Source organism: Eublepharis macularius, chromosome 17 (assembly GCF_028583425.1).
Source record: "Eublepharis macularius isolate TG4126 chromosome 17, MPM_Emac_v1.0, whole genome shotgun sequence".
NCBI classification, from domain to species: domain Eukaryota; kingdom Metazoa; phylum Chordata; class Lepidosauria; order Squamata; family Eublepharidae; genus Eublepharis; species Eublepharis macularius.
In genome coordinates, this window is record NC_072806.1 from 12,063,107 (window position 1) to 12,076,934 (window position 13,828).

Consider the following 13,828-nt stretch of genomic DNA (forward strand, 5'->3'; position numbering starts at 1 on the left):
GCTTTTGTTTGATGAAGTGGGGGCCCTGCTACATCAGGAATTGGATTTGGGATGTAGGAAACGGTTTCATAATACATCGAACCATTGTTCCACATAAACATCCATCAGAACAGAAACAGCTTATTATCATAGACATAAAAGGTGATGAATTAAAAAATAGAGTTAAAAGTTCAAATTGGCTTTTCTATAAGTTTATGGTTGACACATGCTCGTGAAACATCCATACAAATCCACGTGTATGACAAACCATCTTGGTTTCCTTCTGTATGCTTGATTGATGAACTGAAAACTTCCCCTAAAGTGAAATTTAGAAGGTGGAGCATCTCTCCCCCCAAGCAGAGGTTGAAACAGGACTCAGATCAGCTGCTTCAGCATTACAGTGGAGGAAAACAATTCTCAAGCACCTGTTGTGTGGGACTGGCCCCTCTTGCTGTCAGAGGGGAAATTTAAATCCTTCACAGCATTGGGAAAAAGAATTGGTTAATAAAAGGGAGAAAGTTTTGTAGCTTAAAAAGGCATCATTCCGATACTAGCAAGGAGACAGAATACTTCACTGCCCTTAACGGAGCCCGCAGAATAAATGATTGTTGTGTCCTTTTCTCCTCTTTCGGCTTGACCCTTATCCCTTGCACTATCTGCTCAACCACTTGAATCTTTGCAATGTTTCAGCTGCCGCGAATGGTGGCTCTTTGCTCTGAACGCGAACATTGCGGAGATCAGAGAGCAGAGGGAACGCTCTTCGTGGGAATTTGCGTTGCATCGGGCCCAAGACGCTGTCTTGTACACTGACCTGTATTACAGGAAGTTAAAAGAAGTGCCATTGTCTGCTGAGGAGCAGGTATGGAAAGTCGAAACAAGCCGGGGCAACACCCGCCATTGCCTTAAGACGACATAAGAGGTTGTGGCATGTGTGATTCCACCTGGAACCTTAGGATTTGTAAAAAAATCTGCTGAACTTTCTTCTGATGGAAACAAGCTGCTTACCATTCAAGTTTGTCCATATCAGTTGACTTGTTCAGATAAAATATGCAGCATGAGATATGATTTTCCCAGATCTTTGCAAGCAAAATATTCTTGTTGCAGTATGATCCCTGACACCCCCTCCTCATTTTGCATGCTGTTTATAGCTCCGATCTGCTGCTCTGTTGGTTTTAAATCCAGTTGTTTTTAAATCCTCTTTTCTGACCGCATCATCTTAGCTCGATAGCCTTGTTTGTATAAAAGCAGCAATTTGCAGCCCCCCCCAAATCACTGAAGGGTGTCGATGAAAGCGTTTGCTTAAAAGTGTTCTGCCCTGTTCTGAGTTTAAGCCTAGCTGTTACAGTGCGAAAACTTCTGTTTTCATCCTTTGAATCCTAAAAAGATTTGAGGTCTGTTGCGGCTAGTTCTTGTGATTCCTTAGCTGCATTAGTTTGTTGTTGGTACTAGCATGAAAGATATTACTTAATTCATGATGAATTGGCATGATCTGTCTTTTGAGTCTTGTTAACATTTAGGCTTAGTTACAGAAATCCTATTTGGGAAATGGGCTGAATTTGCCTCCCCAAAGTTCCTGTGTTTATTTCTTTTCATCCCTAGGAAGAGATGGACAGGATTGAGGATGAACAAACTTTTGAGGAGTTGAAAATCTTGCGCGAGATAGTTTATACACAGTACCATGAACTGGCCGAGGTGAGAGATCATTTTAAAAGAAGCGATACTTTGTCATTCCAAAGTGTTTGGAAATCCTGATGACGAAGAAAAGGTGTGCAGAAATCATACTGGTTAACTAGAACCGAAAATGTAAAAGTGACTCAGCAGGATAATAGCTTTATCAGGGACCAACTTTGTTGGCCCCTAACTTCATTTCTTTAAACATCATAAAGTGGTGAGAGCGATGTTATGACTTCCGCAGTTGTCTTACTCCATCTATTTTTTAAAAATAAAAATAGGAAAAGGGGACAATAAAAAGATATTAGCCCTGACAGGAAGCCCAGGTTTGCAGATGTTAACAGTTTTAAACTGGAACAAAAGAAGATGGTGATGTAGACAGCTTTAACATGTTTCAAAGAACATGAGCAGCCTGTATATATGTATCTAGCAGTGGTGAACTTGCCATCCAACAGAACAGGAGTTGCTGATTTTCATTTTAAACGATGAATTTAACTTTTGTCAGTTACAATACCAGAATCAACAGCAGTATTAACAATCTGTAACTGTAGGGTTGCCAGCCTCCAGGTAGTGGCTGGAAATCTCCTGGCATTACAACCGGTCTCCAGGCCACAGAGATCAGTTCACCTGGAGAAAATGGCTACTTTGGGGGGTGGACTCTATGGAATTATGCCATACCGAGGCCCTTTCCTCCCCAAACCCCACTTTCTCCAGGTTTCTCCAGGTTTCAGCCCCCAGATCTCCAGGAATTTCTCAAGTTGGAGCTGGCAAACCTATGTAACTGCAAATGTATACTAAGTTTAACATTTTAAAACTTTTTAAGATTCGAAACTGTGTATTAAAAATCAAGAATGATTTCATCAGTAAGTGATACATATACATATACATATACATATACATATATATATAAAATTTGCAAGTCAGGGTCTTTCGAAGTGCTGCTTAAGTATCAGAATGGAAAGGGTTTGGGTTGATTGATTAGTATGTAAAAATACCTCTGCATATTGTTGGACATTCATTTTATAACATTTTTGTAATCTCATTTCTGCACTGTAATACTCAAGATGCTTTCGGAGCAGCCATAAAGCTTTATTACAGCCCCCAAATCATACCTGCAACCTAAAAAAAACCCCTGAGGTGTCATCCACCTCATTTGCTGCAGTTACATAGAATCAGCATAGCGGCTGCTGTTAACAGAACAAGAAAACGAGCCTTTGTAATAAGCGGTGCTTACAAAGAATCTCTTTGGTTTCTATACAAGTGTCATCTTATTTGAAACAGAGCGTTAAGGAGCCCTTATGTGATACCTTGGGAGGAGTTTCTGATCTTGGCCTGGAAACCCCGACCACTTCCAGCAGCAGCAGCAGCAGCAGCAGTGGAATGCTGCAGTACCTTCAGTCTTGGTTTCCTGGCTGGGGGGGCTGGTACAGCGACTCGCAGGATGCATTAGAAGCAGACACTTTTAAAGAATTGCTCTCGGAGACGCCAGAACACTGGAGACCGGAGGATGTTGCAGGTAGGGATATACTTTGACCCTCTTAGAGTTGGAGTGCTCATTCTTTTAAGCCTCTGGGCAGCTTTGGAATTCTGGCATGGGGTGGTGGGCGTAACCTGAAAATGGCTGCTGCAGGAGGCGGAGCCAAACACAAAATGGCTGCTGCAGGAGGTGGAGCCACACACACAGAGGAAGCCCAAGTCCAGGGGAAACGAGAGGTGATTTTAAAAATATGCTGAGAAAGAAGTGAGGGAGAATAAAACCAATACTGTGGTGGCAACTGCCACTGAAGCAACATTATTTTAATCTGCACAGCCCTTCGGATCTCCACTGGCCAATCAGAAGCCCTGCTGGCCTAGAGCACACCCAGGCCCCTTCCACTTCCTGTAAACACTTTGAGGGTCCCAGGAAAGGTGTCGGTAGCACAACGTTGGGGACGCCTGCTCTAGAGGAATGTGCTTTGTTGAGGCATCATTGCTAGAAAGGGGGATGCATGTGTGTTGCAGGGTTTATCGTTCTTACTAAGGAACTGCTGTGGTGTAATGCTCAGAGAAGGTCTGACTAGCCTCTGGGAGATCTGAATATGAAGCCCAGCTCATACGTTTTAAAATCTCCACTATGTTTCTTCCTGTCGACTTAGGTGCTGATGAATTTTTTGACCTGGGCACTGACGTCTCCAACATCAAGCATCCTTTCACAAAGAGGGACCATGTCTTTGCAAAGTTAAATCTCCAGCTGCAGGGCGGCTCCGTCACCTTGCTGCATGCGGAAAAGCGGAGCCTGCAGGCTAAGGAAAGAGATTTCATGCAGCTGGAATTTTCAGGTACTGAAAGACCCCTCTTTTCATCTTCTCCTTTTGTTTCCACCGCATGGTGGTCATACTGAATCATCAGCACTGTTAGAGGGCATTGGTGAAATTTGTGGGAACGTGAGTTATGCAGATTAGCTAGGAAGGAATATGAGGCTCATTTTGAGTCTCTTGTGCCAGCTGCAACTTTGCCACTCCTTCTCCCCAAATAAGAATTCGTGAGGCCATCCAAGCAGTGGCAGGAAGCAGCCTGAATTCATATCCTATGACAGTGAGTTCCATACGCCATATCCCGTGGCAGTGAGTTCCACATGTTAACTCATATGGTCATGGCACTATACAAGTGAAAAACTCGCACAACAGCAAGGGTGAAATTAGGAGATCTAGCAGATAAAAAAGGTAAAACTAGATTATGGTAAGACAAAGATGAAAAATTATCTAAATAGTGCATTAGAAACAGACACGTTATCTATGTGCTGCGTTTTAGAAGTACCCTTTTACAAATCTAGCATTCTTCAACTTCATCCACCGTCAGCAGCACTGGTTACTAGTTGAGTACCGGGTCTGGTTCAAGGTTCTGGAGTTGACCTATAAAGCCCTATGCGGACTGGGCCCAGCATACCTTCGGGACCGCCTCTCCCCATATGTTCCCCGGAGGTCGCTTCGATCAGCTAATAAGCAGTTGCTGATGGTCCCTGGCCCCAGGGAGGTCTGCCTGGCCTCTACCAGAGCCAGGGCCTTTTCGGTCCTGGCTCCGACCTGGTGGAACTCTGTCTGAGGAAACTAGGGCCCGATGGGATTTGTTATCTTTCTGCCGGGCTTGCAAGACGGAGATGTTCCACCAGGCATTTGGTGGGGGCTAGGCTGTCCTCTCGCCGGCCGTACCACTGAAGACTGTCCACCACCCATGCAGGAGCTCATAAAGTGTGACGCAGGTCATGATGTAAGAGCCAAGCCCTGCACCTAAAATGCTGAATTTTAATATATATATCCGCCAATTGAGAAATTTTTATTGTATATGGAATAGTGTTTTAATGTTTATTTATAATGTTTTAATTGTTTTTTAAACTGTATGTTATTAATTGTATGTTGTCACACCGCCCTGACCCCGTCTGATGGGGAGGGCGGTCTAGAAATGCAATAAATAAAGAGAGAGAGAGAGAGAGAGAGAGAGAGAGTGCTCCTGAGTTTCTAGTACTGCCGGGAGAGGGAGAAAAAGTTCACGCTTGTGCTCCCTTCCGCACGTCTACTCCGTGCATAAGTTTATTAAACTTAACCCAAGGCTGTTTGTGTGTTTTATTCTCCAGGAGTGACGATCCTAGCAGAATCCCTTCCTCGCAGGAACTCTTCCCTTTTCAAGATTCAGCTTGGCAGCCTGTTCCTCCGAGATTTAGCAACAGAAGGGTCCATATTCCCAGTCCTGGTCTTCCCTAATCCTGTAAGTTGATATTTATGAGACTGTAGCAGTGGCAGATCTGTGGGGTGGATCCTATCAACTTGTCTGCTTTGACTTGCCCACGTCCCTTCCTTTGTTGCAGCCTCGTGTGGCTTTTGTTCATGTCGGTCCCCCAATCTACTGCATTGCTTTTTAGGCAGATAAAAAAGGGCCTTTCCTCCCTCTTCCCCCAGAGGGAAAGCTGGTCAGATCCAACCCCTAAAATCAAAATAAATGTTACAGTATGTTCTTTCTTTTTTTTTTTTTTTAGCATTCTCAATTAACTCTATTAGGGTGGTTATTGTGGATTTTCCGGGCTGTATAGGTAATTCTCCAGGAGTGAGTAATAAACTCTATTAGGGCTTATTACTTGCATTCCATACTGTACTTCTTGTAAAGCAACATAAGTTAACTTAGTGGCCTAAGAGCTACCCTATCTGATTTGAGGTGTTCCTTTATCTTTAAAAAAAAAAGTGTCCTGTGCGAATTTTCAGCCTCATTTGAGACTGTGAATGAAGCAGCGAGGTGTTAGTTGATATTTTTCCTCTGCATTGTCCAGAGAATGCAGCCACCCCTGAGTGCACTTCAGCTGGTACTGTCAAAGAAAGGAGAGACTGATACTTGAAGCGTCCCTGACAGATGTCTGTGCCTCATATTTTGCCACATGGACACCCTTTATGTGTGCTTCATGTGCCCCCCCCCTCAGTGTCCATATGTATGCCTGGACACATGGTTGGATCAGAGGCGGCTTTCTACTTTTGGAAAGCGCCTCCTGCTCACGGGAGTGCCATTTTTACAACTCTCACAACAGCTCTGAACCAGAAAAAGCAATGCCTCAATGCACAGGTGTCCTTCCTCTGGAATGAAGTTTCAAAGTAATCTCTGCAACATTCTTGGGGGTGTGGGGGAAACATGAGAACTGCTACATACTACAGGTAGGGGTTCATGTGTTGACATTGGTAGAGCAACATTTGCGTCCTTCCATCCACAATTCTTTGGCTATCATCCCTTGTTTTTCTTTTTTCTTTTCCCCTCAGGACATACATCTTTACTCATTAATAGTGAGGGCCAAAAGCATGGATGGTTTTAAAAGGCTATTAGGCAGATTTATGGCGGAGAGGTCCGTCAATGGCTACCAGCCATGGTAACTAAAGGGAACCTCCATCAGCAGCCGTAAACCTCTGAAACCAAGTGCTAGGAAGCAACCACAGGCAAAGGTCTTGGCCTCCGGCCCTCTGGGAAACAGGATGCTGCACTGGATAGATCCCTGGGCTGATCCAGCAGGGCTACTTTTATAGAAACACAGCTGGGTGGGCCTCCGAGGGGCATCTTGTCCACCCCCCTGTACAAGGCAGGAATCTCTTGTTTCCCTTGAAAGCAGCGGCTGCTTTCCGGCATCTGGGACTTCCCATGCTATTAATCCTGGGTAAAACATTGGATGGGATTCAGCCTTGGCAATCTTAAATCGCGTTTGGCTGTGTACAGACTAAGCCTCGTCCTTGGCTCATCTTCAGGCAGAATCCTTAGAGGGTGATTTGATTTCCATTCTGTTTGTCAAAGGAGCCTGGAGTTAATGACGAGTCAAATTCAATCCTTCACGGGGGATGTTAGAGACTTGGCAATTGGTCTTCGACCTGAGTATCTGCAAGATAATAATACACTTTTGTGGATATAGTAAAGAGTCCAGAGTAGCACCTTTAAGACTAACCAGCTTTATTGTAGCATAAGCTTTCGAGAACCACAGCTCTCTTCGTCAGATGCCTCATCAGCTTTCAAGAACCACAGCTCTCTTGGTCAGATGCATCATCAGCTTTTGAGAACCACGGCTCTCTTCATCAGATGCATCTGATGAAGAGAGCTGCGGTTCTCGAAAGCTTATGCTATAATAAAGTTGGTTAGTCTTAAAGGTGCTACTGGACTCTTTACTATTTTGCGACTACAGACTAACGCGGCTAACTCCTCTGGTTTTGTGGCTATATTATCATTCTGGCATTAACGTTGAACTAACACCTTTGGTTTTAAGTGTCTCTGTTTGGAACTAAGTCACATTGGCTCCAGTGGGACTTAATTCCAGTTTATTGATTTATTTACTTTATTAATATCCACCTTTCTTCCCAGTGGGGACCCAGAGTGACTTACACTATTCTCTTTTCCTCCATTTTATCCTCACAACAACCCTATGCAGTAGGCTGAGTGTGTGTGAGCAGCCCAACATGACCCAGCAAGCTTCCATGGCAGAGTGGAGATTCAAACCTGGGTCTCCCAGATCCTAATTCAGCACTCAAACCATTGGCATGTTGAATTTAAATAAAATAAATTTATTAGAGAAATGTATTGCTATCAGTGGTACCAATAATCACAACCATTGAATTGATGAGAAAACATAGTAGACTCTATGCACTGTAAAGAGAATGAAACTTATATAGGTTACATATAATGATCTTCTTTGTTCTCTTTAGCAAAAAGAAGTTGGCTGCGTCTCTTCCATTGGTCTCCAAGCTTCTTCTTCAGACACAAGTAATCAGAGCACTGGTAATATTTCCGTTTTTGTAGCAGATCTCAACTCAAATCAGAACTCACCTGGTCATGAATTCTCTACCCAGCTGTCACAAACATGCCAGGAAGCTGTCTAGCACACAAGCGCTCTCTCCTTCCTCCCACCCACAATGAAAATTAAAGATTTGCTGGCTAAGAACTGATTACCATTTGTTACAATGTCCTAACTAATCGTGGCTTGTTCCTTGACTACAAACGAGAATCCTAAACTGCAGTTTAATCTATACGGCTGATCTGTAGGCATGAAATAAACCACATGTTATTACATAGCATCCTGTTAGAACACCAACACATGGCTTATTACAATCTAGTTGGCTTTCAATCTTGGCGCAATGTGAGTTTAGTTGAAATGAAAGTCTCATGTTGCCCTCCTGATCTTGCCCTCCATCTGCCCTCTTCAGCTGTTTTTTTTCCAGGTAAGCCAGATGTGTATAAAGAAGAGCCCCTTGTGGGTCAGAGTTAGGGTCTATGTAACCCAGCATCCGCCTGCCACAGTTGGCAACCAGGTGCCCTTGAATGTCCACAGCAGTGCCTCCTGGCCAGCCCCCCCTTTATTCCTTGCCTCCTAAGAATTTACTATTCAGATGTACGCTGCCTCTGAACACAGGGTTTGTTGCTATGGGGTGCATCTAATCATCTTCCAAGGAATCCCTCTCCAAGATTTGGGTCCTGTAGCGCTTTGAACACCAACGAGATTTCCAGGTTATTTGGAACTAGTTGGTCCAGCCCAAATCTTTGCTTTTCTGCTGTAGAGCAACACAGCGACCCACTTTCTCCAACAAGTGGTTCTTCATCCAATGAAAGAGCAGCTGAAGTTAAAAGATGGCTTCTTAGACTGGAGGAAGGCTTCCGACTTGGATCAGCGGAGCAGTAGGATTAGGCTAGGGTCCACCTCTGCATTTATCATTACTTTCCGCGCCTGTGAGCTGCGTCAGTTTCTTGCGCGTGGAGTAAAGAAATATTTCCTTTCGTCTGTCCCGAAGCTACTTCCATTGGGTGACTGTAAATTCTAGTATTCCACCCCATGAATAATTTTTTAGAAACTTCCTGCATTGACCCCTCATCATTCTCCCCCGCCCCCAAACTGACAACTCTTTAGCCTTTCCACATCGGGAAATCAGCTCTTGGAATAAGTCATTTTTGTAGAGTATGGTAGAAGAGATAGAAAGGGCCTGCAGACCGAACGTAGAAGGGAATTCAGCTCTAAGTAGTACCAAAGCATTGTCGTGAGGAGCGCAAGACAACCAAAAATAGGCTCAGCTTCACTTAGAAGGGTGCTGGAGGAAGCATGGTGTGTGCCGTGCTACTGCAAAGCAAGCAAGCTAGCTTGAAGTCTGCATGCATAAAGTCTTTAAAAAACGATAATCCTTTTGGTTGAATTATATAGACTTCTTAACAATGAGAACTCTTGCTGAGTCTGTGTGATGTGTTTTTTTAAAAAACAGAGTTCCTTTCTATGGAGCTCCGTTTCTTTTTATGGAGCTCCTCGACTATTTCTGACTGTGGCCGTTGTGTTGTGCTTTGATTCAGCTGCCGACCCTGAGGTTCCAGTGTTTGAGATGCTGTATGAGAGAAACCCAGTCCGCAGCAGTTTTGAGAGACGCCTAGAAGTCAGTACCAGACCTCTAAATATTATTTACAATCCACAAGCCATTAAGAAAGTAGCCGATTTCTTCTACAAGGGAAGGGTTCATACCTCAGGTTAACTTTTTTTGTTTTATATACGTATCTTTTTTTCCCCCATGTCTTTATTTCCTTTGTGTTTTCATACTTAGAACTGTGATGTACTGCTTAAGAGTTTCTTTGGTGTATTCCAAATATTAAGCAATGCAGGTGAGCAAACGAGACCTCAGGATGCTGTTCCCTTTTAAACAGCCCCCTCCTCCCACTCCCCAAAAGGGAGAGAAAATACAAAAATAAAAGTGCCTCCAAGCAAGTAGAGCAAGATTCGGGTTGGTGTTGCTGGAGCCAAATCTTGCTCTTCTACTACAGACCAACATGGCTACCCAGCAAAAATTATGTAAGCTATTAGGCACTGTTCCAAAAATATATTTAAAAATCCCTGGTTGTAGAGCGGCAGCTTTAAAGGATAGATAAGGAAAGAGTCACCCACCTGACTCTCAGCCATTTTGGGCCCGTTTCGGCCTGGATTGGGGCCGAAATAGCCCGGATCGGGCCTCTTGACGGGTGGTGGATCACTCATCAGCGGCCTGATCCTGACCATTTTGGGCCCCTTTTCAGTCATTTTCAGCTCCTTTTTGCCATTTTGGGCCCAGTTTTGGCCCTGAATGGCCAGGATTGGGTCCAAAACATCCAGAATAGGTGGTGTCAGGGGGTGTGGCATATGCAAATCAGTTATACTAATGACACACTTCTGGCGATGGCAAGAGGTGTGGCATATGCGAATGAGTTATGCAAATGAGTTTGCTAATGTGTTCCTCCAGCTTTTTTTCTACGAAATGACCCCTGGAAATTAGTAATAATATATGTTGGCATATGTATAAATATATTAAAACAGTTAAGTGATCAAAAACTCAAGGGCAGGGATATTTTGGTTGGTCCAGGGTGACCTTTAATGTTATGGTTGCCTGTTGACTTCTGGATTGGGATGACCTGAGTATTGATGTATTGTCGAAGGCTTTCATGGCCGGAGAACGATGGTTGTTGTGGGTTTTCCGGGCTGTATTGCCATGGTCTTGGCATTGTAGCTCCTGATGTTTCGCCAGCAGCTGTGGCTGGCATCTTCAGAGGTGTAGCACCAAAAGACAGAGATCTCTCAGTGTCACAGTGTGGAAAAGACAGTGTGGAAATGACCTGCCAACATCTTTTCCACACTGTGACACTGAGAGATCTCTGTCTTTTGGTGCTACACCTCTGAAGATGCCAGCCACAGCTGCTGGCGAAACGTCAGGAGCTACAATGCCAAGACCACGGCAATACAGCCCGGAAAACCCACAACAACGACCTGAGTATTACTTTTCTTTGCTTCTGGAGACAGACCTGGAATGCTTAATGTGTGCCTTTTTCACTAAGGAGATCTATCCCGCATGGAGGTTCCCGGGGTATTTTGAATCTAAACTTTAGGGATAGGGCAGTGGGGGAGGAAAAGCAAAGGCTTCATTCACTTTCATGCTGTTTCCGGAACTGAAAATGTTTCCCTAGGGCTTCCCTAGGGCTTCCCTAAGTCCTTTGGGCGGGGGGAACAGATACAATGTAGTTGCCTGCAGTTCTTCCCCATGCCTAAAAGCCCCCCAGGGGTGCATTTTCAATTGGGGAAAAGGTTTGGGTGGAAGTTAATCTTTCTCCCACCCAACCTTAGCACCACAGTCCTGATTCATAACAGTCCCTCTGTACGATGAAACAGCTCACCTTGAGTCCCAGTCCTAGAACTCCTAGAACTGTTCCATCATTTGGAAACGGCTTTTTTTGTTTCTGCATATTAAAATAATGCCATTGACTGTTATATTATTTACTCAAATGTGAGACTTCTTTTGTTTTTGTTCATGGATATGCCATCCAAAAAAAAAAAAAGTGAGCGTTTGTCTTACAAGGTTACAGTGATGTCCAATAATAGTTTTGTTTGTGTGTCTAACATTTTTAAGGGGGTCGTTTTACATTCTGGCTGGTCTTCTTTCAAGTAAAAAGGCTCTTGTCTAGTCGATACGTGTGTAGACGAAATGATACGTCATCCTTCTGTATCTCTTGGGGCAGGTTTTGGATATCAATCTGAGCTTGAGCTCAGGGTGGCAGAAGCTGCCAGAAGACAATACAACAAGCTCAAAATGCAGACGAAGGCCGAAATCAGACAAACCATCGACCGTTTGCTGGTGGGAGATTTCATTGTAAGTGAGCTAAAAGTGAGCCGAATCGTTGCTTTGGTTCCTCACCCAGAGGAGGTGCGGGGGAACTTAACGTAATGCTGGTCCATATATTAGAAAAAGGACAAGACCCAATGGGCCTACATCGGCTTGAGAAAAGTAGAAAATATTGCAACTGAAATGTTAAACGTACTGATCAGGGCATATTAAGACAAAAGCACTTTATAAATAAAGGCCTCTCTGATATACTTTTTATGGTGACAGATCTAAGGGGGAAATGGTTTATCAGGTCTGTGAAAATGTGTTTTTAAATGTGTTTAAGTGCAGTTGAAGCATGCAGAAAGCCTGCAAAGACCCTTCTGCTCACATGATCTCCCCATTAAAATGCGAGTGATGCTTCCCTAAATCAAACCAGTAGCACATTGTTCAGCCCCTCTCTAGAGATGCTCATTGTCCCACGTTACTCATTAGACAGCCTGTCTACCCGATGTCCTTAAGACCGTTCAAAGGAAGTTAAAACGCAGATGTTTTCCCTTTGAGCAGTATTCTTACGAAATCTTTGTGCTTTGTAAGTTACTACAATTGCCGCTCTTCGCAATCCAGCTCCTTCTCCAAGGTCCCTTGAAGTACTCGTGTGCGTCTTTTCTTTCAATGTGCACCCATGGAAATTCATGCACAACTCGGTAGGGGCTCGGCTGTAACTGGAAATAACAAGTGATGGGTCGATTATGGTTTTTCCAGGATAACGTTGCCAAATGGACACCCTTTAGCTTTTAAAACAGTGCAGGGCCAGCTATTTGCAAACATTTTTGCGTTCATCTGTGGAATGTGGGTGACTACATTTCCTTCAGCACGTCAGTGGTACAGCTGTGCTTGGCATTGTTGTCCATCCCTCTGTAAGAGGCACGTCCTTCCCTTGGAGGTTTCGTTGTTTCCAATGAAGTAGTTCATGCACAACTGAATCTGATTTCATTTCTGCTGGTGGCAAAATGCAAGGCTCAAACATGATGCCTGCAAAGCAGTAATCTATGATCTGGGAAATTAAACAGGGTCAGCCATGGTTCGTACTTAGATGGGAGACCACCAAGGAAAACTTGGGTTGCTCTGCAGAGGAAGGCAATTGCAAATCACCTTTGCTCATCCCGTGCTTAGTAAACCCCATGAGGGGTCGCCGTAAGTCACTTGTGACCTGACAGCACTTGATTATGATTAATTATTAACCTTGATGTTTCTAAGTAGAGAAATATTTTGAGAGTTCAAAACACAAAACAAAAACCCCTCCAACTTTCCTTTTCCCCTCCTTTTAGGAAGACAGCAAACGTTGGTCTGTGTGCCTTGACATTTCTGCCCCTCAAGTAATCTTCCCTGACGACTTTAAATTTGCAGATCCGGTTTTAGTAGTGGTTGACTTGGGAAGAATGTTACTTACCAATTCTCAAGGTAGAGTAAATATTAGTAATAAGCATACTGGTTGCTAGTTAAAAGAAAGTGGTGGGAGAAAGATCTAGATATCTGCGTTTCAGTTCTTTTACCTAGCTTGCAATTTTTAGTTATTTTTAAAGCATTTAAAGAGAGAGCCGGTTTGGTGCAGTGGTTAAGAGCAGCAAGACTCTAATCTGGAGAACCAGGTTTGATTCCCCACTCCTCCGCTTGAAGCCAGCTGGTGACCTTGGGTCAGTCACAGCTTCTAGGAGCTCTCTCAGCCCCACCCACCTCACAGGGTGATTGTCGTGAGGATAATAATAACACACTTTGTAAACCAGTGTCGTATTAAATTGTTCTGAAGGGCAGTATGTAAATCAAATTGTTGTTGTTATTATTATTTTTAACCTGTCATTCTCAAGCTACTGAAGGTGGGTTGCAACATCAGTTAGCTTGCATACCCAGTAAGCCGAAAACACTGAAATTAATTCAGATGATTGGAGTTCGTCATATGCACCCAACTTACAGTGCAGTCCTAAGCAGAGTTACTCCAGTCTCAGTCCATTGATTTCAGTTGGCTTAGACTGGTGTAACTCTGCTTAGGATTGCACTGTTAGCCATCTGAGCAACTGCTAACCTGCAAA

The 13,828-nt window shown here is 43.8% G+C and overlaps 1 protein-coding gene across 2 annotated transcripts in view; it reads left to right on the forward strand.

The window, feature by feature from the left end:
* The window catches only part of VPS13D (vacuolar protein sorting 13 homolog D), a 140,956-nt gene that overhangs the window by 13,182 nt on the left and 113,946 nt on the right, over positions 1-13,828 (forward strand). For both annotated transcript variants that reach the window (XM_055000952.1, XM_055000954.1), the window contains exons 10-18: positions 670-838; positions 1,579-1,671; positions 2,932-3,166; positions 3,786-3,968; positions 5,261-5,391; positions 7,848-7,920; positions 9,475-9,645; positions 11,656-11,786; positions 13,070-13,202. In XM_055000952.1, coding sequence (XP_054856927.1) covers positions 670-838; positions 1,579-1,671; positions 2,932-3,166; positions 3,786-3,968; positions 5,261-5,391; positions 7,848-7,920; positions 9,475-9,645; positions 11,656-11,786; positions 13,070-13,202 — 1,319 coding nt within the window. The remainder of the gene's footprint in view (positions 1-669; positions 839-1,578; positions 1,672-2,931; positions 3,167-3,785; positions 3,969-5,260; positions 5,392-7,847; positions 7,921-9,474; positions 9,646-11,655; positions 11,787-13,069; positions 13,203-13,828) is intronic.